The sequence below is a fragment of the Camelus ferus genome, chromosome 21 (genome assembly GCF_009834535.1).
Source record: "Camelus ferus isolate YT-003-E chromosome 21, BCGSAC_Cfer_1.0, whole genome shotgun sequence".
Classification (NCBI taxonomy): domain Eukaryota; kingdom Metazoa; phylum Chordata; class Mammalia; order Artiodactyla; family Camelidae; genus Camelus; species Camelus ferus.
In genome coordinates, this window is record NC_045716.1 from 21,277,095 (window position 1) to 21,303,206 (window position 26,112).

General features: G+C 51.3%; 1 protein-coding gene across 3 annotated transcripts; it reads left to right on the forward strand.

Moving 5' to 3' along the window:
* Positions 1–126: 126 nt before the first annotated feature.
* Positions 127–26,051, forward strand: SMG5 (SMG5 nonsense mediated mRNA decay factor). Of its 3 annotated transcripts, XM_032464045.1 has the most exons (22): positions 127–361; positions 4,063–4,161; positions 4,693–4,816; positions 5,180–5,336; positions 7,057–7,146; positions 8,107–8,196; positions 8,906–8,984; positions 11,145–11,270; positions 11,377–11,445; positions 11,911–12,119; positions 12,801–12,938; positions 13,099–13,698; positions 15,149–15,324; positions 16,489–16,564; positions 17,312–17,487; positions 18,508–18,666; positions 21,799–21,858; positions 22,237–22,396; positions 22,821–22,911; positions 23,830–23,904; positions 24,312–24,450; positions 24,612–26,051. In XM_032464045.1, the coding sequence occupies exons 1-22, from the start codon at positions 288–290 to the stop codon at positions 24,693–24,695; spliced, it is 3,051 nt and encodes a 1,016-aa protein (XP_032319936.1). In that variant the 5' UTR covers positions 127–287; the 3' UTR covers positions 24,696–26,051. The 3 variants fall into 3 exon arrangements, with proteins under 3 accessions (XP_032319936.1, XP_032319937.1, XP_032319938.1); XM_032464046.1 differs by lacking the exons at positions 23,830–23,904; positions 24,312–24,450; positions 24,612–26,051 and adding an exon at positions 23,394–23,823; XM_032464047.1 differs by lacking the exons at positions 127–361; positions 4,063–4,161; positions 4,693–4,816; positions 5,180–5,336; positions 7,057–7,146 and adding an exon at positions 7,983–8,001.
* The last annotated feature ends 61 nt before the right edge of the window (positions 26,052–26,112 follow it).

A 26,112-nucleotide genomic window follows, 5' to 3' on the forward strand; every position in this document is an offset into this window, starting at 1 on the left:
AAAGAGGCCATGCCGCCCAGAGTTAGTTCTGGCAACTTCCGGGGAGGGAAAACGAGTTTCGCGAGATCTGGTAGCAGCAGGCCACTGGCCCGCAACTGTGCGACTGCTATCGCGAGATTTGGCAGGCGGAGGAGGAGCTGTCTCGGGCAGCCGCCTCACAGCGATGGCGGCCGAGCAGGGCCGGCGGCGGTGGCGGCTGCGGCGGCTACGGCCGGAGACGGCAGTGGTGGCAGTAGCGGCGGGTGGCGGGGGCCTGTGACCCGGAGCCGCCCCGGGACCCGGGCACCATGAGCCAAGGCCCCCCCACAGGGGAAAGCAGCGAGCCCGAAGCAAAGGTCCTCCACACTAAGCGGCTTTACCGGTGAGAGGGGCCGGGGCGTGAGTGCAGTCGCCGAGGGAAGTGGGGGGGACAGTGAGGGGCGGGGCCTCCCCGGCGGGCGGGGCCCGCTGTGGACTGGGGTGCAGGCGAGCGAGAAGGGTGCAATTTTGGAGGGAGCGGGGGGGCGGGGCCCGGTAACCCGGGATGGAGCTGAAAGAAGGAATTGGGTGGGTGGGAGGTTTGGAGGGAAGCACGTGGACTATTCCCTTCCGCAGTGAGCTTGGGGCGGGCACCGTGCTTTGCGGATTTGGGGTAAGAAGGTGGAAATTGGGGACTGCAGGGATTGGGAAGGTGAGAGTGGGGTCACAGATAGGAGAAAAACCCGGAAGGGAATGCTGCTTAGAACCCTGTAGGATTTACAGGGAAGAGCTCTGGACTGAAATCAAGAGAGCCTGATTCATGTCCTTGCTTTGCCATTCTCTCAGTGTGACCTTGGACCTCAGTTTTCTCATCCTTAAAAGGAGAGATTTGGATTTGATACGCTTTGAAGTCCCTTATGGGTCTAGTTTTTGGGAATCTGAATGAAAAGAAAGAGGCTGGAAGACTATTTGTGTTAGACTGGAAGGGCAGTGAAGGACTTTGAATCCAGAGTGTTCTTAGGTCTTAGGAGCCCATTTCAGGGCACCTGGGGACTCCTGAGTCCTGCTTGCCTTGCAGCCTCATGACTACAGTCTCTTGCCAGGCAGCTTCCATTCCTGGTTTCTGATTTCCACAGTGCCACTCACACTCCTCAACATCTTCAGCCTTTCAGCCCTCTGTTGGGAACAGGCCATTTTGAGCTCTTCCCATCCTGGATCAAGGATTTTTTTGTGGGGGGGGGGCAACTGGAACATGGGCTCTTGAACTAAAATAGGATGAAGCGTAGAGACCAAGTTGAGTTTTCTTCTTTCTAATGGGGAGTAGGTTTGGGGGTTCATTTGGCTCAGGCTCTGTAGAACAGAGGTGTGCATGAGAAGACCTCCTTCAGAGCCATGGACCCCATCTTGGCAGTGAAAGAGTCAAGAGCGTGTTGTCTTTTCCTCTCTTGAGTAGATATCCTGCCTGCTCTGGGTCCCTAAGCCAGAAGGCAGAGGGGAGTACAGGCTGCTCCAAAAATAGAAAAGTGATCCAATCCACCAGCCCCTGGGCTCCTACTGTGGGCTGCCCGGAGCGGTCTCCAGGTGCTGAGGAGTTGGCTGGGGTGGCACGTGTGCCTCTTCAAGCTGCTGAGTGTCAGCGCTGCCTGTCAGACAGAGCGTGGGCAGTGTCTGCAAGATTCCTTACTTGTCTCCAGCTTTTGGTAATGGCTCTGGTCATCCTTCTAATCATTCTCAAATCCTGTTCTTTCTCAGGCTACTGCCCTCACAGGACTGACTGACTTACGCTGACGTGTTTGTGTGTGTGGCTTACATGGGTGCACATGGGTGTCTCTGCCTGTAGTTGTGTATTGTTGGCTTTGAGCAGAGTGGAAATTTGAGGCAGCAGATCTCTTTTTATTATTTATTATAGCAATGGTGATTGGTGGAAAGAACTGGGGGAGGAAGGTCTGATTTCTCAGCCCAAGATAATTGTATTGTTAGACTATGAAACTGTCACTCCAAGCTTCAGTAAATTTGGGACGTTCCCACAATCTGTTTACAGAAATGAAATACTGAAATGTTTTAAGCCCTTCAGAAAAGACAGCTGGAAAAGAGGGTGCTAGGACACAAGCACCAATTAATTATGCCAATTTTAATTTAAAAATTTGTTTTTGTTTTTGTTAATGGAGGTACTGGGGATTGAACCCAGGAACCTTGTGCATGCTAAGCATGTGCTCTACCACTGAGCTATGCCTACCCCCCAACTATTTTTTAAAAAACATAATTTTCTTTTTTAACACTGCTAGACCTGGGATAACAGTAGTGAATGAGACACAAGACTGGTTTTTGTAGTTTTTGTTCCAAAGGAGATTACAGTTTAGTGGAGGTATTTATGTTCTAATGGGGAATGGAGAAGAAAGTGCAGAGTCCTCTCTGGTTTAAGAATTTGCAGTTAAAACTACTGAGAGTAGTGGTTATTAACATTTTTTGGATTGAGAATCTAAGGAGAGCTCTGAGGCCTGTCCATAAAAATGCATACACATACACACCTTCCCGTAGATATGTGCATGACACTGAAGTTAAAAGCTCTTCCCTGGGGACTAAGCTGGCGTAGAGTATATCACTTCTGGCCTCCTGATGCTGCCCTGGCATTGAGGGCCAGGCTGGCTGACAGGCTTGACTCCTGTCTCTAGGCAGCCCAGGAGGTATTTGGAGAAATGCTGAGTTCTTAAGATTGCCTGTGAGAAGGCCTTGATTACCATCTCACCCACTCAGCTGGTGTTGGCAGTCACTTTGTCCTGTACAGAGCAGCTTTTAGTGGTGTACCACCTGAGCCATCACAGGATGCTCGCCTGCTGTGGCCCACTTTCTCCAGCCCAGGAGCAAGTTTCAGTGTTCTGAAACAGTTTTAGATTGTTTGGGGAATCATCGCTCCCTACTCTTTGGTTACTTTGTGTCCAGAGCTGTGCCTGATCTGTTCTCACAGCTGCTAACATCCTCGGGGTTTCACCCTTCCAAAGATGATAATTACCTAAGGACCTCCTAGCCAACCATTGTAGAGTTTCCTTGGACTTCCCTCAGAGTCTGGAATCTCCTCCTCAGGATGAAGACTAATACTTACTGAGCATTTACCATGTTCAAGGCACTGATATGAGTATTTTTTGTATTAGCTAATTTAACCCTCACAAAGTAGGTGATAATATTAATCCCATTTTATGGATGGGAGAACCGAGACATAAGGAAGTTAGATATTGCCCAGGACCACATAGCTGGTAAGAAGTAGAGCTAGGATTTGAATCCAGGCAGTCTGGTTCCAGAGCCTACACTCTATATTAAACAAATGGTTCCTTCAGCAGAATCCAGGAGACCTTATGACTAAGCAGTTCAGGGATAACCCTCCCTCACTTTCCCATGCCCCATTATTCCAAAGCACAGTTTTCTACTAGGAATGCCTTTCCTTTATGTCAGAGATAATAAGCCCTTGTATAATAATCATTCATTCATTCCACCAATCTTTATGATTGCCTACTATGTACCAGTGATGTTATGTAAATTATTTCATTTAATCCTTGCAACAGCCCTTTTAGGTAGCTGCTATTATTTCTGTTTTTATGGATGTAGTAACTAAAGCTTAAAGAGGTTAGGTAATTCGCCCAAGGTTACAGAGTTAGTAAGACACAGCCAGGTTCAAATCCTAAATTTTCTGCCTAGCATCACAGCCTGTGCTCTTTCCGTTGAGAGAGTCTACCTTCCCGTGTCACAGAGTTTCTCTGCCTTGACAGTTTTCTCTACTGTTGACAGTTGGGGCAGGATAGTTATTGTGATAGACTGTCCCATGTATTGTGCAGTGTCTAGCGGCACACACTAAATGCCAATAGCAACTCCTCTTCTTTCCCTCCCACAGGTTGTGACAATTAAAAATGTCTCCAGCATTGCCAGGTGTCCCCTGAGGGAGCTGCTATATCAGGATGAAGACTATTCATCTTGTTTTGTACAGAGCTCAGCCTGCAGCCTTTTTGTTTCCCCACCCCTAATTCTTTAGCTTTTCTTCTAGGATCAGTGTCCTAGCATTGTGGCTGGACCATACAGATGGCTCAGGGGCTGTTTGCCTATATTTCCTTGCAGGGCTGTGGTGGAGGCTGTGCATCGACTTGATCTCATCCTTTGCAACAAAACCGCTTATCAAGAAGTGTTCAAACCAGAGAACATTAGCCTGAGGAACAAGTAAGCTGAGACTCTAAACTACACATCCTTATGGTTTCTCTGTTCCTCTCCACCTGAATCCTGTCACATGTAGACACATGTTCTCTCTTATCTCCTAACTTCATGGTACAATAGTGGGCTGTGAATAATGGGCCTTTCTGAGAGAGGAGATGGGGATCCCTCACTCTCTGCAGTATCTACCTCTAACAGACTGGTGCCATAAGAATGGCATTTGAGTTGGGGGAGTTGGCCATACTGCCTAATGAAGGAAAGAAAGAGGAGATAAAAAGGCTGAGTAAAAAGAAGAGAAAGGTGCAAGGGAAGAAAATGAAGATTATTAAAATTCTTACTTTTCCTCTCTCTGTCTTGTGGGGCTCCCACTGCCTTCGAAGACTGCTGTTGTCTTGGGTCCTACTAACTGACCTTGGATGTCTATTGGGAAGCACAGAGATTTGTCAGTCAGGGTGTTGGCAAATGCCTTCTTGCCTTCAGTTCTTCTGTCCCCCACCACGGGATGGGCAGTCTCTCTCATGCTCCTCTGCACCCTCCCAGGCTGCGTGAGCTCTGCGTCAAGCTTATGTTCCTGCACCCGGTGGACTATGGGAGGAAGGCTGAGGAGCTGCTGTGGAGAAAGGTGTACTATGAAGTTATCCAGCTTATTAAGACTAACAAAAAGGTAAGGGAAGGTCATAGATCTTCGGAAGAAGTTTGTCTAAAGAGGAGAAGCTAAGGAAGAAGAAAGCTAGGCAGGTGGGCCAGAGCATGGTTGGAGACGGGAACCAAGGAAGAGATGGCAGAAGGAGGGAAGGGGGAGTCATATATAATTAGGAATAGAGAAGGAAGGGGGACTGATCTCAGATGGGGAGACCAGAGTAGACTTAAGGGTGTGGGGGTAACTTGTGAGTAAGAGGCAATGTGGATAAAGTTTTAGAACCAAGAAGATAAATTTATTTCTTCAGTGAGATGACTACAGTTAGAGAAGGTGGAATGGAACTCTGAGAGTGTTGCTTAGCTAGCCCTTCCCTCTCCCACTCTCCAGCACATCCACAGCCGGAGCACCTTGGAATGTGCCTACAGGACACACCTGGTCGCTGGTATTGGCTTCTACCAGCATCTCCTTCTCTATATCCAGTCTCACTACCAGCTAGAACTGCAATGCTGCATCGACTGGACCCACGTCACCGACCCCCTCATAGGTCAGTGAAGTCTGAAAGGTGGGCTTGAGGAGCAAGTTCATGTGCTTCCACCTCTGGCTTTCTTACCCCTCGGGATTTGTGTACCTTGTGACCCAGCCAGGCAGAGAGGATTCTAGCAAGACTTACAAATTCTTCATGAAGTTTGGATTTATCCAAAAAAGCAAGTGAGACTCTGGTTTGGGAGTGTAGCCCCATGTCAGGAGGAATGGAATGGATCTAGAGTAGGTCTGGCACTGGAAGATGCTATTAATAGCATTTGTTTTTTTTCTCCCAGTTGAATTTGGCTGACACTGTTTCTTTTAACTTTAGAGATTTTTTCCTAGTATTTGATGACAGTATTAAAGTTTTCATAAATGTTGGGGAAATTATGGATTTTCTTTCAAGATAGTACAAAACTCTTTTCGGCATTCTGAGGTACTGGCAACTATGATTTATCACCTTTTCTAGCTGGTAGTTTTCCCTTCAGTTTGGCTACCCTTTAGAGCTCCTCTCCCTCTTCCTCCAACTCCTCTTGCTCTTTATACCCTCTGCGCTACCCCAGCCCCATGCCCCTGCCCTCACCAGGACAAAGACATTCCTGGGTCAGAGATGGAGTTTTTGTGTGTGCGACTGCACCGTAGCATTCCCTGGTAAGAAGCACAACACTATATTCTGTGCACTTAAAAACACTTAAAAGTAAAACAACGTTAATCCAAGACAGCATTTGTAGGCTTTATACCAGCTCACCAGAGGGGTCCATAGTCTAAGCAAGGATTAAGAACCCTTATTTCAAAGAATCAGTTCCCTTTAGTTTTTCTCTGTATCTCTATTTCTCATTCACACAACTGATAGACATTTCTATAGAGATGTCTCGGTAGAAAACATTAGGAAGGGCTTCTCAGAATGGGAGCTACACAGCCAGGAGAGTGGCTGCAAGGTGTAGTGGATACAAGGATGGTCTCTGAAGCCAGACTGCCTGTTGAATACCGGCTCTGTCACTTCCCTGTTGTGTGACTTTGATTTCCTTAACTGTGAAATGGGAGTAATAAGAATAACTACCTCATAGGGTTGCTGTGAGGATCACTTAGGTTAATACTGTACTGCACTCAGACCAGGATCTGGCACATGGGAAAACTGCCTCCCAAGTAGCTAAGGCTCTCTGAAGTTACAAGGCTGCCTGGATGAAGGGAAAAGTGAGAGCCCAAGCATATTTGGCTCTGGCCACCACCAGTCCTCAGGTCAGGCTGACCTTGTCTCCTTTATGGGTAGACTCTCCAGTAGGCTGCCTTCTCCATGGACCTCCTTTACCAAGCAGAAGCCAAGAGCATTTACCTTGACCTTTTTCGCATGCCATTCTTCCTGGGCAAGTTTCCCATCTTTATCCAAACCTTTTAGCTTTGTGTGGGGAGCTGCTACCCAAGGCACCTGCAACTGTACTGACGCTTAAGTCTCACCTCTTCTTTCTGGAAGCCTTCCTATGATGAGCTTTCACATGACCTTCCCCCAGGGAGCTGTCCTAGGTTGAGGACTCTAGCCCATCTCTTCCAGTTCCTTCCTGTCCTGTAAATGACTTCTACCTGTGAGTCTCTGTGCCTCATCCTGTATGGATGTCTTCTCTGCCCCATAAGACTGTTCCAAAACTAGCCCTCGATTCTCGATCTTTCTTCACCTAGGAAAGGTGTGTCCCCTTCGGTAGGGGCAGAGAAGTGGGCTCATAAACCACTCTGTCTTTCTTTCTCAGGATGCAAGAAGCCAGTGTCTGCCTCAGGGAAGGAGATGGATTGGGCACAGATGGCATGCCACCGATGTCTAGTGTACCTGGGGGATTTGTGTAAGAATCTGAACCTTTCATTTTCTCTGTTTTGGGCTATAGGACAGGCTCCAGCTGCTTCAGTCATTGGTATTACCCTTTATGTGATTGGAGAGCAGGAGAAATAGTTTGACCTCTGGTAACGTTTTCCCTGCAGACTGCTTACATTGTTTCCTCTTTATCACTGCTCTTCCATGAATCAAAAGGATGAGTGAATACAAGACAAAGAAAAATGTCTTTGTGATTTAAGGAAGTCAGGGTGATGACTCAGTTTCAGTAGTGGGTTAGGAAGATTTTAATTTGATGTCTTTCTCCTTTGGGATTTTCTTTTCTTTTCATGGACTCCTGGAGGAATTGCAGTTAGACCTCAGGGAGGACTTGCATGTCTGAAAAATGTTTCTCAGAATGGAAAAGTACCCTCTTGCTTTATGGCCCCTGGGTCTTAGTCTTAATAGACAAAGGTTCTGTCATTTGGCTGCCTGTATGTGACTGTTGGATGCATTCGCTTTTATTGACCTGAGGCTCCTTCTCTCCCTGCCCCCATTCCACTCCTGGACCTCTCATAGGCAGCGGGACATGGAGGGAACCTGCTGATATTCAGTAGACTGACCAAGTGTCCTTAGTAATGTCTTCTCTCTAGAACTGAGCAGTTGAATTCCAGAACCAAATATCAGAAGTGTTTTCAAGCATTTATGTATGCTGCAGCTCCCTTTCATTGGAAAGAGATAATCAAGAAGAGCCTCTTTACTTTACAAACACTAAATAGTGTTTACATTTTGGACCTACCAGCAAGGAAGAGAGAGTTGAACAGTTTGCCCATAGTCATGCAGATTTAAGACTGTGCCAGAGAGTCAAGCAGCCTGCCTCCTAGCTCAGGTATCTTCCTCCCAGGCTCTTATTACAGCTCTATAGAGTGGACTCCCAGATGAGGGGAGGTTTCTCTTAAACATGGAATCATCACATTTCTCATCTCTCTTACAGCACGATACCAGAATGAATTAGCTGGCGTAGACACCGAGCTGCTAGCTGAGAGATTTTACTACCAAGCCCTGTCAGTAGCTCCCCAGATTGGTAAGTGGACCCCCACTGGGGGCTCCTAAGCCAGCAGCATTTTCCAAAGGGAAGACGATGCTGAGGTGGCAGACAGGCCATACTCATCTCCCCTTAGGTCCTCTCCACTCTGAGTTCTTCCATACTTCACCTTGGTTCTGCAGTCTCCTTGTAACACACACTCAGAAGATTGTGGGAGGGGAGGAGAAATGGAAAAGTCTTGAACTAAGAAGAAGGGAGGCAGAAGAGAAGGGAGAGAGAAGACGACTTCTCTATGCCTGAGTTCTTTGTAGAATGAGGAGACTGTACTTTAGCTGCCCCCATGGAGGCACAGTGAGAGCAGGGGCTAGGCTGCATTACAGGGAGAGATGGGGATTAGTATGCAGGAAGGAGAACTCAGAGGTGGGAAACTGAGCCGGGATAGAGGAGCGGGCTCCGTGGAATTCAGTCAGCGCTGGCAGAGCCACAGCTGCTGCTGAAGGAGTGGCGCCCATCAGTGCTGAAATCCAGGGGGTTGGTGGGGGCAGGCAGGATTAGACTGATAAGAAGTGAGTGTGTAATCAGTAATCCCCCGGGGGAGCAAGATTACGCTGCTTATCACTGAGACACCAGTGTCACCTGCAGACCCACTTTTTTCCCCATGAGTTCTCTGATGTTCAGCATTGGTTGGGCCTGGCAGATTTCGGTGAGTATTATGGCTGCAGACTGTGTGACTTCTCTTTCTCTCCAGGAATGCCCTTCAATCAGCTAGGCACCCTTGCAGGCAGCAAGTACTATAATGTGGAAGCCATGTATTGCTACCTGCGCTGGTGAGTATCTGCTAGCTCTTTCCCCAGCCCTGCTTTCATGCCCATACCACTCCTGCTTTGTTTTCTCTCTTCCCTCTCTCCCTTCTCTAGCTCCTGCATGAGATAGGAGAATGCTAAGATTGAGGAGGGGTCCCTCCGCTCAGGGGCATCCTCACATAGCCCTGCTGCTTTTCACATAGCCACCTGGATTTGTAGGTGTTCAGGCAGCTGAAATAGCTGTCCAGTATCATGCAAAATAACAGGATTGCTGCCTTCCTGAAGAAGGAAATAAATTTGATATAGTTAGTAAAATGGTACCAAAGTAGCTTCTGACAAGAACTTCAGAACTGTAGAGCTTCAGTGTTTTGAGGTGACAGATGACAGCATGGGGGGACCAGCTTAGCAGCAGGGTGGATCACTGCTTCCCTGGATCTGACACTTTGGCTCTTAGAATGAAAAACAAATTTTTCAGGGCACCCAAAGTTGGTTAGGCTTAGGTTACTAAGTCACCATAACCAAACGCACATGAGACTGATAGGTAAACCAGAATGCCACTGATGAAATTATAGGGAGACAGAAACCCACTGTTGCCACATAAAAAGTCTACTTGAGAAGCTGAATCATCCTCAGAAGTTATACAGTGAATTGGGCTCCAAAGGAAATACAGTAGTGTTCATAGCTTAAATGGTCAGATGCTAGAGTGTAAAGTGAAATACCTAATTCTGCCTTGTAACTCCATGTGCTGTGATCCTTGGTTCACCTGGTCAGATTTCTCTGTATCAGCAAGTATTTGCTCTTGTGGTGCCCCTTTATTTCTAGATCAGTACAAACTGCCCTCCTATCCTCTGTCTTCATTCTTAAATATGATTACCAGGTTTATAACCTCCCTTTGCATCTTTCCTATTCCTCACATGCCTTCCAGGGAATGCCCCCCCTTACTTGTCCTGGATCCCTCAACACACTCATAATCATGATTTAGGATGAGTCACTTGCAAAGAGAGCCAAGCACATCCAGGTTTGGGAGGTGCCTACTAAGGTCCTCCTCTACTGTGCTTAAATAGTTGTATCTCAGGGTTTGTGGATCTGGCATGCAGGTAGGGCTCAGTTGGGCAGTTCTCCTTGTAGCATTGTCTAGGGTCAGTCAGTGGTATCCAGCTGTCTGGGGGTCTGATACGTCTGGAGGATTGCACACCTGGACCTCTATCCCTCTCCATCAAGTCTCAGGGCCTCTCCATGTGGTATCTTCCTCTGGATAGATGGACTTCTTACACAGTAGCTCAGGACTCCAACAGTGAATAATGACCCCAAAAATGTGGAAGTAGAGCCTGCCAGTCTCTTAAGGCCTGGAAACTGGCAGAGTCACTTCTGCAATATTCTGATGATCAAAACAATTGCACAGTCATTGTCCCCAACACCCCATCAAGATTTAAAGGAGGTGATGTAGAACCCACTTCTCAGTGGAAGGAATATCAAAGAGTTTGTAGCTATATTTAGTTGACCACAACATGTATTTCTTTTCTGTACCTTGCCCTTTATAATTAAAAGATGTTTTTTAAAAAATGAGACATAAAAAAATTACAGTGCGCTGTTTAGGTCATAGGCTTCATGGTAAGACAGACTTGGGTTGGAAACTCAGCTCTACCATGTGGTAGCTATGTGACCTTCGCATTATTCTTGATCTCTCAGGCTCCATTTCCTCATCTGTAGATGTGAACAGTATTAAGGGACAGTGCCTGGCACAGTATGGGGAGCTCAGTACCTTTTTGTGTTTGAATGAATAATGTGAGGATTAACTGAAGTAGTGGGTGTAAATATCCTTACATGTAGTAAATGCTTATTAAATGCTATCTATTAAGTGTTCTGTGCTTTAAAAAAGATGAAGGATTGTGTATTTCAGGGATGGTAACTAAGTTAAGTTTGTAACATACAGTAGGATTAATTGTCCCATTTATAGATATAAAGGAGATGCAGACATCATCATTGCCCTGATTAATCTGGAAGTTGTGTGTGTATATTTTATTAGGAAACATAGCTTTCACCCTGAGTATATACATGGAAGGGCAGGCTGGGGAAGCCTGTATTTACTAGAAGTGTTGCTCCTTCAAGTCCCAGAAGACTGACATTTCCCCTTTCGACCTATGCCTCTACCATGTCTCAGTAGTTTACCTCTGTCTCCTTCAGCATCCAGTCAGAAGTGTCCTTTGAGGGAGCCTATGGGAACCTCAAGCGGCTGTATGACAAGGCAGCCAAAATGTACCACCAGTTGAAGAAGTGTGAGACTCGGAAACTCTCTCCCAGCAAGAAGCGGTGAGTGGGGCCTGTGGGAGGAGGGAGGTCTTTCTACAGTCAGTGCAGTAGGACCACAGGGATTCTGGAGCCATTCACCGTATACCTTGGGCTCCTCTCATTTCAGATGTAAGGACATTAAGAGGTTGCTGGTGAACTTTATGTATCTACAAAGCCTCCTGCAGCCCAAGAGCAGGTGAGTGGAAGAGCATGAGCAAGAACTGACCCGTGAGCTCCATCCATGATGGCTCCCTTATGGCCGGAGACTTGAAGAGAAGGGAGTGGGCTGTTGAATTCTGCCTCTTGGTTGGAAATTCTTTAGCTGGTTGGTTAGTCCTTTCTTGGCATCATTTACTGTCTCACCTAGATTCCGTGCCCATTCTTCTGGTAGCTCACCCTCTGGCACAGAGTGGGTGCTTACTAGATGTTGAAGGAGTGGCTGAATGGGAAGCCCACCCACATCCATTCTACTGTGTGTCTGCCCTTCCTGTGTTATTCTGTCTGCTTTGGTGATCAGCCCAGCCCTGAGTCCTCCTGTACTCTCTTTGAAGTCTCCCTTGCAGGATCCTGTAGTCTTTCCTCTGAATCCTGTATTCCCAACTCTTTCCTCCTGCCCCAGCCCCCATCACCGATCTCCCCTTTTGCTCCTATCCTTGCGTAGCTCCGTGGACTCAGAGCTGACGTCGCTTTGCCAGTCAGTCCTGGAAGACTTCAACCTCTGTCTCTTCTACCTGCCCTCCTCACCCAACCTCAGCCTGGCCAGTGAGGATGAGGAGGAGTATGAGAGTGGATATGCTTTCCTCCCCGACCTTCTCATCTTTCAGATGGTCATCATCTGTCTTATGGGTGTGCACAGCTTGAAGAGAGCTGGTAAGTCCCCTTGTGTCCCTCTTTTCCCCCCCACTGAGTTCTAGGATCCTCACTATCCTTTTCGGCAGCTCCTTATCTGTAAACTTGCTTCCATAAGCAGTCCCTTGACTACCTGTGTCACTGCCTGGCTGTGGGAGGGAGGAGACAAGGAACCCTGCCCTGAGGAGCTCTTAGAGAACAAACAAAAGGCAGCAGCGTATTCCCTCCCCCTCCCACCAACACACACACCCTTGGCCAAGACCCGGGCCAACGAATGCTTAGCTGATGATCCAGACAGAATTCAGTCCTTGCTGGGGATGGGGGGAGGGAGCAGTTAGGCAGTTTTGGAAACCTTTCTGGCAGAGGTGTATGTAGAGCAAGGTTGGATGGAAGGGTGGAGGAGGCAGGGCGAGGTGTGAAGGTGCTTGAGGTATGGGGAGGGGTTTATGTGAAAGCCACGGAGGATGAGATGGGACAAGAGGATCCATGAGCTTACATGAGGAAGCAGGGTGAGCCAGCACATTCTACATTATAGGATGGTTGTGCAGAGACCTGAGAGATCTGTTTTTCACCTTAGAAGAAGCTTTGAGTGGTAGTTGGATCCTTGAAAGGGCTGAGGACAGGTGAGATGTGGTTGGAATTAATGATGCATACTCCTCTTCAGGGCCCTGGGCCTCTAACGCCTGGCTTTCCTGGCTTTAGGATCCAAGCAGTACAGTGCAGCCATTGCCTTCACCCTAGCTCTCTTCTCCCACCTCGTCAATCACGTCAACATACGGCTGCAGGCTGAGCTGGAAGAGGGCGAGAATCCCGTTCCGGCATTCCAGAGTGATGGCACAGGTGCAGGAAAGGGGGAGGTTGTGACTGGAAAGGTTATCTTGGGGTGTGGGGGTCATGGAAGGGGAACTCAGGTGTGGTGTGGGAGGTGCTGTCGAAGAGCATCTTCCAGTGTTCCGGTTCCAGTTTGTCCCTAGGCCTCCTGACCATCCTCTTTCCACAGATGAACCAGAGTCCAAGGAACCCTTGGAGAAGGAGGAGGAGCCAGGTCCTGAGCCTCCTCCTGCAGCACCTCAAGTGGGCGAGGTCAGAAAGAGCCGGAAGTTCTCCCGCCTCTCCTGTCTCCGCCGCCGCCGCCACCCCCCCAAAGCTGGTGATGACAGTGACCTGAGTGAAGGCTTTGAATCAGACTCCAGCCATGACTCTGCCCGGGTCAGCGAGGGCTCAGACAGTGGCTCTGACAAGAGTCTTGAAGGTGGGGGAACAGCCTTTGATGCTGAGTCAGATTCAGAAATGAACAGCCAAGAGTCCCGATCAGACCTGGAAGATATGGAGGATGAGGAAGGGACACGGTCCCCAGCCCTGGAGCCGCCTCGGGCCAGGTCAGAGGCTCCCGAATCCCTCAATGGCCCACTGGGCCCCAGTGAGGCCAGCATTGCCAGCAATCTACAAGCCATGTCCACTCAGATGTTCCAGACTAAACGCTGCTTCCGACTGGCACCCACCTTTAGCAACCTGCTCCTCCAGCCCACCACTGAAGCTCCCACCTTGGCCAGCCACAGGCCCTGCGTCAACGGGGATGTGGACAAGCCTTCACAGCCAGGTATTTGGGCCTGTCTTCATCTGGCTCTGGTCCCTATCTCCGTACCATCAGCACTCACTGAGAGAGGCTTCTTTCCTCTCTATTCTAGTACGTCTCACCCTCACCGCCTTACCTTTGGCCTCTGCCTGTAGTGTGGCCCAGAAGTTTTCTGTGGGACTCCCCTCTCCTGCTCACTTCCTCATTCTCAGTTCCCAATCGATTTCATGGTCTTCATCCCGTCCGACTCCACCTTGCTTGTGGGTTTGGGGCTTTCCTCCCACATGACACTGCAGCTGCAGCTCCCTTCCCTGCCATCCCAGGTCTTGCCAGGGCTTGTGGAAACTAGAAAAACCAGCACCCACCAGGGCAGGCAGATTAGAGTGAGACTTACTTCCTGAGGTACTTCCCTTAAGGTGCAAAGCACCTGGTGAGCAGCATCGAGCATTTGCAATGTCTGCTCTTTGCCAAGTGCAAGGCTGGACTTTTTTTGAGTCTTGTCGTACTTAACTTTTCACAGCAGTCTTGTGGTGAGTTATCCCTATTCTAAGTGCTGTCCTTACCTCCAAGCTTCTGTGCATGGTGCTCCTTTGGTCAGGAACATATTTTTCCTCCTTTGCCCTGAAGCTGTTGCTTGGCTAATTCTCACTTGCTGTCTAGATCTTAGCTTAAAAGTCGCTTGTTCTGGGAGTCCTCCAAGGGTAGGCTTCCTGTGGGCTCCTGCAGCCTGTGCACGTCCACAGCTTCAAGCCCTTTCCCACTCAAGTGACAATGTCTGTTAACTTGTCTGTCTCCTCACCTACACTGTGAGCCTCTTGAGAGCAGGACAGTCTGTGTTTTGTCTCTTGCTGTATCCTCAGTACTTACAGTGCCTGGCTCGTGGGTGGGACTTAGGAAATACTGAATGAATGAAAGCAATGAGGAAGCTGATGCTCAGAGGTGAAATAAGACGTGCTCAGTGTTCTGACCTGCAGACTGGAGGAGCTAGGAGTTGGAAGTAGTTCTTTTCATCTTGTACCCCTTTTCTCCCTCCCTATAGCCCCCTTCTGTCTGTCTGCCTTGCCTTTTGCACAGAATAAGCGCATCATAAATATCGGTTGAGGGAATAGCTGTAGACCTCACAAATTAGCTTGAGTCTGAAAGAATCATATATTTTTTGTTGTTGTTTTTGGTTTGGGGTTTTTTTGGGGGAGGGTGGCAATTAAGTTTAACAGAGGTACTGGGGATTCAACCCAGGACCTCGTGCGTGCTAAGCGCTCAGTCTACCACTGAGCTATTCCCTCCCGTCTTGAAAGAATCATATTTTAAAAGGCACCTGGCTCTTGGCTTAAAAGCAGTCAGTGGGCCTAGAAAAATTAAGCAGGGGCCTAATTCCTTTCTTTTCACATTAGAATTCTTCAGAAAAGTCCAGGCAGTTTGGGGCATGCTCCCTGCACAGTGTCATTCATCCCAGTTCTCTATCACCCACCCCCAGCCTCTGAAGAAGGCTCTGAGTCAGAAGGAAGTGAGTCGAGTGGGCGCTCCTGTCGTAATGAGCGCAGCATCCAGGAGAAGCTGCAAGTCCTGATGGCCGAAGGCCTGCTTCCTGCTGTGAAAGTCTTCCTGGACTGGCTGCGGACCAACCCTGACCTCATCATTGTGTGTGCGCAGGTGTGTCACTCTGCTCCAGCTGCCCTCTGTCAGGTGCCAGGGTGTTAGGGAAGGGTGCCAGCCAGGATGGGGCATGGGAGTCCCCTCAGATGGTCTAGTCAAGCCAAAGTTACTGTCAAGCACGTGCTCTGTGCTGGCTCCTTAGGCTTTTTCCAGAACAAGGATTAGGCATAACCTTTGCCCTCAAAAAGCCTGTGGCTGGGGCTGGGATACAAACTTTGTGGACTGGGAAGGTGAAGGCCCTGCTTATTCTGCTTTGTGTCCCCCACGCCAGGCATAATTGCTGCCATCATGAGTAATGTTGTTGAAAGTATGTGTTTGAGGGTTAACCTCGGTAGGTAAACACTGGAGTCCCGAGAGGGGAGAGCACTGAGTGGTGACAGGAGAGATGGGACTAGGAAGTGCAGGATGTTCAGACAAGGGGTCAGCATTGTGGGCAGGGAAACGGCTTAAAGAGACTCCTGCCGCTGGAGGCAGTGGTGTCAGGCAGGCTGCAGTGGAGGCTGGCTGGGGCGATGGTGGCCTTCTCCTCCTCCTCCTGTTCTCAGGTTCAGAGTCTCAGTCTTGAGCCTCTGGTGCCCTGAGGCTTTTCTGTGATGTTGCTTTATTCCAGGGGCACAGCTGTCTGCTGTGGAAGACCCTTTTCCCTTCAGGTCACCCTCTTCCCTAAACGAGACAGTTTGGGTCAGGGCCAGGCACACCCTTGGGTGTGTGCTTGTGCCTGATGACAGCTAGTTAATCATTGTTGGTCATCAAGGGGTGTGGTGAAGATGGAGGTGGGGGGCGCGTCCCTGGAGAGGCGGCCCAGTGTGGGCACGTGAGGGCCGAAAGGAAAAATTTGTGCTGGATGGGGAGAAGCCTCCTGCAACACCAGCTTTTTCCATTACCAAGATCCAGAGAGTCCTTCCTGCAGTCTCACCCCCTCCCTTTACATGAAGCCTTCAGCTGGTGATGAAGTTCAGCAAGGCTCCGTGGTCCTCCTTCTTTCTTCCTTATTTTCCAAGTCCTTCACGAGCCCCCCTTGGGCTCTTTTGTTAATTTTTGTATCAAATGCATCTAGGCCTGTGGCCATAGCCAGATGCCCCCCAAATATAATGTTTTTCTTGCTTGCTGCCATCCTCTAGCACTGCCCCAGCTGAAGGCCTCCTCTTTTTGTTCCCCAAGAGCTCTCAAAGTCTGTGGAACCGCCTGTCTGTGTTGCTGAACCTGTTGCCAGCTGCTGGCGAACTCCAAGAGTCTGGTGAGTGAGTTCCTGGCACTGCCCTCCCTTCCCCTCTCCCTCACGGGCCTCACGAAACCCACCATCCCCCCTTCCTGGTAACCTGGTCCTTGGGGTAAGGAGGTTAATGGGATTCACTGCCCAGCCTCCCTGACACACAGCAGTCATTGTGGTCTGGGCCTCTCTGGTTTCCACCCCTGACACTGCCCCACTGTAGGCAGGTAGCCTGCTCTGCCAGGGAGTGTGCTCCCTGGGGAAGGCAGTGGAGTGGACAAGAACGAGGGAGGGGAGCCTGGGAGCCAGCACCAGTTGCCGATGTGGCACCAGTACCTTCGTCACTGAGAATTGGCCTTGACCGTCAGAGCTCATCTGTCTCATTCATCTCCTCCTACCACCTTCCAGCTGGAAATCTACCTTCTCCCACCTCTGGGCTCACCCGAGGGTGATCCATTCCTTTTCCTCCAGAGTCCCTCCGCTCACAGCCATCCTAGTGTGATTGTCTCCACTGTCAGGGAGCCGTCCCCGTGTAAGCTGTCCTTACTCTCCCCACCTGCTCTGCTTCTCTAACCCTTCCAGCTCTGGGCTCCTAGAGTTCTGCCTGATGGCCTGTGAGCTGTCTCTCCTGTCCTCCCCCAAACCTCCCCCTACCTTCTGTCCAAGGGGTATGTCCTGTCTCACAGCCTGGGAATTCCCAAAGGGAAGAGCTGTGTACCTCTGACTGGGGCTCCCACAAGGCAGGTAGGTCTCATGTGTCCTCTTTCTCCCCAGGCCTGGCCCTGTGTTCTGAGGTCCAGGATCTCCTTGAAGGTTGTGAACTGCCTGACCTCCCATCTAGCCTGCTGCTCCCAGAGGACATGGCGCTCCGCAACCTGCCTCCCCTCCGGGCTGCCCACAGGCGCTTTAACTTTGACACGGATCGGCTCCTGCTCAGCCCTTTAGAGGAGGTGAGGAGAGCATTTCTCACGTCACAAGCTCTGTTGTTAGTCAGACTCAGCGGCAAAGCAGGGGCTCGGGGCTGCAGAGGGCCAGCAGGCACCCCTCCTTCCATCCAGACAGGGAGTGTGTCCCTGGGGCTGCAGCTGTGAGCGCTTCTTCACTCAGTGGGCCATTTGGGCTTCCTTTCCTTCTTGGCAGGGTGTCCTCCCACAGGTCTGCCGTTGGTGTCTTCCTTTGTAGAACAAACTTCCTTCCTTTTCGCCACCTTTTGTAGAGGACAGAAGAAGCAGATTATTAGGACTTTGAAATCTTTATCGGTCTTTTCTCTCTTCTGGGCCCAGCTTCCTCTAAGCTGACCACCAAACAATCAGAGAAAGTTAGAGCTGGAAGGGCATGTGCTACCCACTTAGTCTGGTGACCTTCACCCTTGAGTCAGTGTCACCACATGGGCCATCTGGGGGCAGCAGAGGAAAGCCAGGCAGACAGGCCTCCCTGCCCCTGTCCCTGAGACACACATACACACCGCCTCCGCCGCCCCGCCTCCCCCTTGGTTTCTCTCTCTCCAGCCAGAGTCGCTTGGCTTTAGTCTGTTTCATGTTTTAGGGTTCTAGATAAGATTTTTGTCTGTTGGAAAAAGAAGAGCTTTGCTGATCAAAAACGTAAGCTGGAAATAGTGATCTGGTTTGTCCTCTCATTTTACACATAAGGAACTGAGACTCAGAGGAGAGGGACAGCATAAGGACCCAGGTCTCATCACTCCCAGCCCAGTGCCCTGCTCTTCTCAGCCCCGAGTCCTACTTCTCTAGTCCTCGTAGGAGTCTCCTTGCCCTCCTTGCTTGTTCCTTTGTGGCAGCTGGAGGCTCTGGGCTGTGGTGCTCCTCTTTTCCGCCCCACAGACCAGAAGCCTTTCCGAGGAGCCCGTTTGCTGAGGCAGCTGGGCTGGCGGAGAGGCAGGTGGCGGGGAGTCCCGGTGGGCGGGTGGGCCTGCGGCGCCCTGCTCATTGGGCTGCTCCCATCTCTCCCCACAGACGGTCGTGCGCATCTGCTGCATCCGCAGCTTTGGCCACTTTGTTGCTCGCCTGCAAGGTAGCATCCTGCAGTTCAACCCAGAGGTCGGCATCTTCGTCAGCATCGCCCAGTCCGAGCAGGAGAGCCTGCTGCAGCAGGCCCAGGCCCAGTTCCGCATGGTGAGTCAGGCCTTCGCTCCCTCCACTCTGCTCCCATGGGCTTAAGTGTGCTGGTGGGCCTCGACTGAAGGTCAGTGGGACTAGGGAAACAGCCTAGGGAGAGGAGGCCAGGGACGGAGCTAAGGGCTGATAGGGAGTGAGAGGTGCTTTGAGCAGGGGCAGCCTGGCACTGGGGCTATATCTAGACTGACTGGGGGTGGATGGCCATCTCTGTCCTCTACTAGTCTGAGTTGAGCAAGTTGCTTAACCTTGCTAAGCCTGTTTCTTCATCACTTATGTAGGAATAGAGTCAGCTTTATGGGCTTGTTGTGACGATGGAATTATAGCAAATGTCAGGCTCTGCATGTTGCATTATGGAGTGTGTGTGCTCAGCAAAAGCTTTTCCCTTCCCTTTTAGAAGGGTGAAGCCTGGGGAGTGGAAGGGAGTGGAGGGATCCTGGCATTAGATACCATGCAGGAACCCTCCCATCCCACGGAAGCCCCAGAGAATAGGAGGTGGCATGTGTTACCTCTTACCCATTCAGTCACTCATTCCACAGATGTTTATTAAGAGTCTGCTGTGTGCCAGACCCGTCCGTATCCTAGGCATGGGTCACAGCAACATACAAGATAGGTCTTTCTCTCGTGGGGCTACTTGGGTTCTGCAGTGGGGCCTGCAGCCCTGGGCATGTCGTTCTTCCAGGCTGAGTGGCACCAGCGCATTTGAGGGAATGGTGTCTGGCACGGGAGGCATGTCCCGTGTGTCTTGGCAGGCCTCAGGGGTTCTTCATCTCATGCCCCGTATTCTTCCCTTCCCCAGCCCCAGGCTCCCCTACCTCTCTGAGCACCCGCTTCCTGCGGACGTTCTGCTTGATGGGAAGGGGCACAGACTCCCCAGAAACTCCCTTCCTTGCTGCCTTAAAAGTCAGCACATTTTGTTAAAAACTAACCTTTTGTGTTAAGACTTTTATTGCTGTTCCATAGGGGAAAACACAGGGGGTTACAAAAATAATTATGGGGAAGTTACACAGCTTCAAAAAATGTTAGAGTTTGCAGGCATTTCCTCTGGCCTAAAGCTCCCGAAGACTCCTTTCTCGCGGGTGGGGGAGGGAACACCTGAAGCCCCTCTGGTGTGGTGCCGGACGCCACAGGCCGTGCTGGACTCGGGCCACACTGCCTGCCGGGGCTGCCGCCTGCCCTCCCTGAGTCACGTTTCCAGCCCGAGGAGCTTGTTCCCCAGCAGCAGCAGCATGGTCCCTGCCTTATAACCATCTCCTATCATTTAGCAAGAGCTTTCTCTCTGTAAAGCTGCTTTGCATGCGACACCTCATTTAACCCTTGCAGCAGCCCCGTGAAGGGTGCTTGCACCCTCAGTTTACAGATGACGAAGCTCAGAATGACAAAGGGAGGTATCAGTGGTAGAGCCAGGGCTCTGGAATTGGAAGGACCAGGCTCTTGTCCTTGTTCTAAGCTGTTGTAGGAGTTTAGCTTCTCTGCAGGCCAGGGGGGCTCTCTGGGCTCTGGTGTCTGCCTGGTTTAGGGACCCTGTCTTTTCTGATGAGACCTCAGGTTTTCCCTGAGGAACACAGAGGCCCACACCTCTGAGCTGCTGGGTTTCAGAGCCTAAGCTTAGTGCAGCTCCCCTCCTGTGGGTCCAGGTGATCCCCACTCACCTGCACTGGTTCTCTGGGGGCACTTACCCAACTACACCCATCCCCCTCTCTCAGACACAGGCTTCACGATTCCAGTTGTAGCCTCAAAGTCAGATTCCTGGGCTTGAGTTCTACAGTGAGAAGAGGGGAAGCTTGTCCTCGGTGCTCCTGTTCCTTACCAGTCTGCCAGTGGGGCCTGTGAGAAGATGGCTCTCACCTGGGCTCTGGTCTTCTGCCTCCCTTTCCTTCTTCTACCAGAGTTTCTCTAAGGGGACACTCCTGGCATTTTGTGCAGGACCATTCTTTGTTGTGTAGGACTCTGCAGGGAGGTAGCAGGTGGATGTTGCATAACCACAGTATAATTATCAAAACTAAGAAATTAGGATTGCTACAACACTATTAACTATAGACTTTATTCGTATTTCATTAGTTTTTCTACAAATGTCTATTTTATTTTCCAGGATTCCACATTACATTTGATAGTTAATGTCTCATTATTAAAGACTCCTTTCCTTGTCTTTTATGATCTTGACATTTCTTAAGAGTATTGGTCAGTTGTTGTATAGTGTGTCCCTCAGTTTTGCTTTGTCTGGTGTCGTCTTATGAGTACAGTGAGATTATGTACTCCAGGTGAATATTTTAAAGCATCACTTTGATGATGCCACTTTGCTTGTCAAAGAGCCTTTAGTGGCTCCCCATATCTTTTAGGATAAGTCGCCATTCTTAACCTCATCTTTTAGATTGTATTAAGGAATTTGGACTTAATAGTCCAGAAGACAAAAGAAAACCATCAAAGGACTTTCAGTCAAGGCCATGGTAGACATCAGATGGCTTTTGAAAGCTTGCCTTGGTTGCAGGCAGAGAAAATGGATGGGGTTAGAGCCAGAGGCCAGTCAGGAGGTGGTTATAATAGTCAAGGTGGGAGGGGTTTGAATGATTTTTTTGAGGAACTACAACTGACAGGACTGAGAGGCTGATAGCTTCTGGGGCTGAGAGAGAGGGAAAAGTCAAAGCCAACTAGCTTCCTGACTTGGGCAGATGGTGGTTTATATAGCAAGTTGGGGAACAACAGAGGACGAGAAGCCAGTTTTGAGGAGCAGATGGGGCTGTCAAATAGGCAGTTGGGTATGTAGGTCTGGAATTCAAGGGGTCAGGTCTGGGCTGAAGCTGTAGGTTTTGGAAGAAGTTGATAGGTAGATGGTGATAGAAAGTGAGGGGGTGCATGGATGGTATCCCCTGGGAAGGAGGACGGATTGAGAAGAGCAGAGATGGAGCCCTGAGGCACAGCCATGTGCTGTCACTTCTGCTGATGGAACGTATTTAGATGGCACCCATGCCTCCTTTCTCCTCACTTAGCAGGAGTGGTAGAGAGTTGACTTTATATGAAGCTGTACCTATTTCAGACCCTAGGAATCCCTCTTGGTCTTCTTGATTCCTTCTGGAGAAAGGAATATTCCCCCAGCTCCTCGTCCCGAGCTTAGCACCTGGTTTCCCCTCGCAGGCACAGGAGGAAGCTCGGCGGAACAGGCTGATGAGAGACATGGCCCAGCTACGACTTCAGGTAGGAAGTCTGGAGCCAGCGCTCCTTCTGCTCTTGATCTGGTTATTGCCTAAAGCCCCTGGCACATCCTCACCCCTCCAGCTGCAGCCCTCGCTCTGTCTATTATGTCCCTCTGTCCCTCCACCTTGCCCTCTCGGTGCTGACTTGTCACTGAGCCTTCATGCTCTCTTTCTGCCTTCAGTTCTCTTTCTCTTCCTTCTCTTTCTCTTTCCCATATCCTTGTTTCTGTCTACTTTTCCTACGAGGCCATTTGTAGAAGGGGCCCCCTGCTCCCCTTGGCAGCAGGAGGAGCCCCATAAGAGCCACCTCGAGTACAATTCTTCCCCTACTCAGGCTGCGGCCCCACACGGCTCTACCCACTCTGCCTTCTCTCACCAGCTCGAGGTCTCCCAGCTGGAAGGGAGCCTGCAGCAGCCCAAGGCCCAATCAGCAATGTCTCCCTACCTCGTCCCTGACACCCAGGCCCTCTGCCACCACCTCCCTCTCATCCGCCAGCTGGCCACCAGTGGCCGCTTCATTGTCATCATCCCAAGGACAGGTAAGCACATTAGAGGGGTGGGGTGTGGGCAGAGAGTATGTTTAAAAGAGACTCTGGCTTGAGATTGAGACCTTTACTTACGGCCCAGTTTATACACAGTGGCCTTGGTCAAGTCCTACCATCTCTCTGAACCTCAGTCATTTCATCTGTAAAGTGGGCATGACAATCTCTGTTAAACCCTGACTCAAGATGGTTGGGAGAAATAGATGAGAAAATCTAAGTGACAGTAGTTGGTAAGGTGCCAAATACATTCGTGGCAGAAGGTCAGTCTTTGCAGGAACTTCAGGATTCCTGTGGGAGCCATGGCCCCTTCTTTTCCTGCAGCGTGTCCTGGAGCAGGTGCAGATGTTTCTGCAGGGCCCCATGTCACAGCAGCCCGAGCTCATCTGTTTTGTCCTTCCCCCACCCCCACCTTGCCCACCAGTGATCGATGGCCTGGACTTGCTGAAGAAGGAACACCCAGGGGCTCGGGATGGGATTCGATACCTGGAGGCAGAGTTTAAAAAAGGGAACAGGTGAGTGCAGGCTGGCTGGACCTGTGCTCAGCCCAGACAGCAAATGCATATGTGTTCCTTGTGTAAGACACATGCTCGTGGTCCCAGCTCGCAGTTGGCTCACTGTCTAGGGAGGGAGGCCAAAGACTATTAGAAATCAAGGTCTTAGGTGCATAAGTAGATGGTGATTGGAAGAGCCAGGAGCCCTGTCAGGGAGCACCAACCTGCCAGTCCATTTACCTTTGGGGCAAACATGAGATCATTGTCACTGGGGAGAGGGGAGCAAACCACTGACTCCAGGCTGTGGGCTCTTTTGCAGGAGTTTCTCCTCCTTTAGGTGATCAGGTTGACCAGGGTGGGAGCGCCTTCATCGGGGCTGTCCAGGGGCTTCCTACCTCCCATGAAGCCATGTGGGGGGAACGGATGGCAGTGTGTAGGTGCTCAGCCTAGCAGTCTATAGCCTTTGGGGCCAGAAGAGGACTAGGCATTCGTGTCCCATCTAGGGTGCCAAAAAAAAAAAGAAGAAGAAGAAGAGGACTAGGCAGTCTGTGCAGGGAAGAGAGAGAAAGCTTCCCCTCTCCCTGCTGGCCGGCCCACCCCTCTCTGCATCTGCCCTTGCCTGGCCAGGAAGCTGCACAAAGCCTGCTTGTTTGGACCGTGTCTCCAGAAGCACTGACTTGAAAAGCATCTGCTGCCTCTCTCCTCCCAGCTCCTCCCCCGGGAGGAACCAAAAAGTTGATGTTATCAGGAGGAAAAGCGAGCCGGGCTCAGCAGCCAGGAAGCCACTTCAAAATCGCTCCAAACAGACCTGTGTTGGGGAAGATGCACCCCCCTCCACCTCCCATAAAACTGGGTCCCCTGCGCCACAATGGCCCGCTTTATGTGAGGTGCCCTCCCTCTCCTCTGCCCCCCACCTCCACTCTCTTGTCTCCTTTGCAGGTACATTCGCTGCCAGAAGGAGGTGGGGAAGAGCTTTGAGCGGCATAAGCTGAAGAGGCAGGATGCAGATGCCTGGTAGAATGTCAGCCCCTGCCCCTCGAGCCTCTGCTGGGCTGCCTGCCTCACTCCTCTGCGGGGACTCCCCGGGAGAGCGGGACAGGAGCGGACGGTTCTGTACTAGGCGGCTTGCCAGGGCCCTCCTGCTGGTCTCACCTTGGATAGAGTGAGAAATTGCTCCAGTACCAGAGCCCCTGTGGCCCTGGACACTCGGGCTTGGCGTCCTCACTCATTTGCACTTTTGCCCAGTCCCTGTAGCACGTCCTCCAGGGCCAGCTCCCAGGACCCACTGCTCCTGGCTACCTGGTCTCTCTTGCTCTCTCCCAGGGCCCTCCTCGCCCCCCGCTTCCCCTGTGCCCTGGAGATGGGTGTTCAGTCTGTGCTAATGCTGGGGCTTGGCCCGCCTTCCCTCTCCTCCCCACCAGGACGCTCTATAAGATCTTGGACAGCTGCAAACAGCTGACCCTGGCCCAGGGGGCAGGTGAGGAGGACCCGAGCGGCATGGTGACCATTGTCACAGGCCTTCCACTGGACAGCCCCAGCACGCTCTCAGGCCCTATGCAGGTGGGTCACGGGGTGAGGTGGAGGCAGAGTGTGGAATGGGGAATAGGTACCAGAGTCGACTCCCTGAGACCAGACAGCTGCCCTTCCCCAACCCCTCAGTGACTTGTCCCGTAGTTCAGGAGGGCAGGCCTGCCTCCATCTGTACTCTCCTCAATTCACAGGCAGCCTTGCAGGCCGCTGCACATGCTAGTGTGGACATCAAGAATGTTCTGGACTTCTACAAGCAGTGGAAGGAGATTGGTTGAGACCGACCCCCAGGCCCTGCAGCGGGGCTGACTCCAGATCTCTCCTGCCCTCCCTGGCAGCCAGGACCACCACCTGTAGTCACCCCACCACACACAGCCTCACGCACGCACGCAGGAAGGAAGCCCAGCTGCGCACGGGCTGCAGGGAGGGCCCAGGAGCCGGCTGGGAGGGCAGGGCCCCCTGTTGCCAAGACGACGTCAGGAAAGCAAGGAAAGTGCTTGGAGCAGGAGAGGCCTGTGGGCCCCTGGCTAGCCTTCCTGCCTCAGCCCCCCTGCTTTCCCCAGGGGCAGGGGGCAGGCGTAGGTGTCTGCGTTTCATTGGAGTGGTTCCTGGACCTCTGAGGGGAAGGGACAGCAGAAGGGGCCCTTCTTCCTCACCCAAGAAGCAGGGTGGTCGGTGCCAGGAGTTTGGGCCCTCTGGCCCTGGGGGAAGAGCTGGGTAACACAGGTGTCTGGGTGGTTCTCCGCAGACCCTTCCTCTCCTCGAGGACCACCCGTCCCCCTCTACCTCCCTTTGCAGGGGCTGGGCAGCTCTGGAGCCTTGGGGACTCTTGAAGAGGGGCCTGGAGCTGCCTGCACCGAGAGCAGGGCAGGGCTTAGATCCCCTCCTGCTGCTGCAGGGGCCACACACCTGTTGCCCCACTTCTGTTTTCTGTCTCCCTCCATCTAGCTTCCAGGGCAGGCAGCAGGACCACGACGGCTGCAGGCAGTCTGGCTCTTATGCCAGTGAGGGTTCCTGTGCCCACCAGCACGGTCACTGTGCTTTGTGCTCTGGGCTGCTTTGCTAGGACAGGGTGGGATGCCAGTAAGAGGAGAGGGGGGCACAGTTTGAGGCCACCCCCCCCCTTACTACTAGGGAGGGGACTGTGTCCGGGTGAGCAGCAGAAAGGAGAGGCGCCTTGAAGCTGCCCTGCCAGGGACCCTCTACCCTGGTGGGCTTCCCTACTTTTGTTCTTCCCCAGGACTAGCGGCCTGGAGGAGCTGAGCATGGGGCTAGCTTTTGGAGTGTCGAGGTGAATGTGGGAGCAGAGATCATGAATAGCTCAGGGCAGGGAGTGGAGCGAGAGCAGGGCTGCGTGGGGGGGGCTTTGGCCAGAATTGCCTCGGTCCCTCCCCTTCAGGCTGCACGTATAGCTCGGGCTGGGGGTTGAGGGTGGGGGATCTCAGCTCTGCTGTCTCCTGCCCCAGCGCTAGCCTAGCTTCCCAGGCTGTTCTCAGAGGAGAGCAGGCTTCCTGCCTCCTTCCTCTTAAGACAGAAAATCTGGGACAACCTCGGGGGAGTGGGGTTGCTCCCACTTCCAGTCCCTGGCAGAGACTGAGACTAAAGCATCACTTAATAAAGACCCCCAGAGCCTACTCCTTGTCTCCTGATGCCTTTCTGTACAGTTTTATTGGGATGTCGGAGATTACATGCCGA

Bases quoted from the DNA above. Each gene is read 5' to 3' on its own strand.
- SMG5 (XM_032464045.1), top strand. From the start codon at position 288: ATGAGCCAAGGCCCCCCCACAGGGGAAAGCAGCGAGCCCGAAGCAAAG. The intron at 18,667-21,798 runs GTGAGTCAGGCC...TTCCCCTCGCAG, and splicing joins CCCAGGCCCAGTTCCGCATG to GCACAGGAGGAAGCTCGGCG. The intron at 23,905-24,311 runs GTAGAATGTCAG...CCTCCCCACCAG, and splicing joins AGGCAGGATGCAGATGCCTG to GACGCTCTATAAGATCTTGG.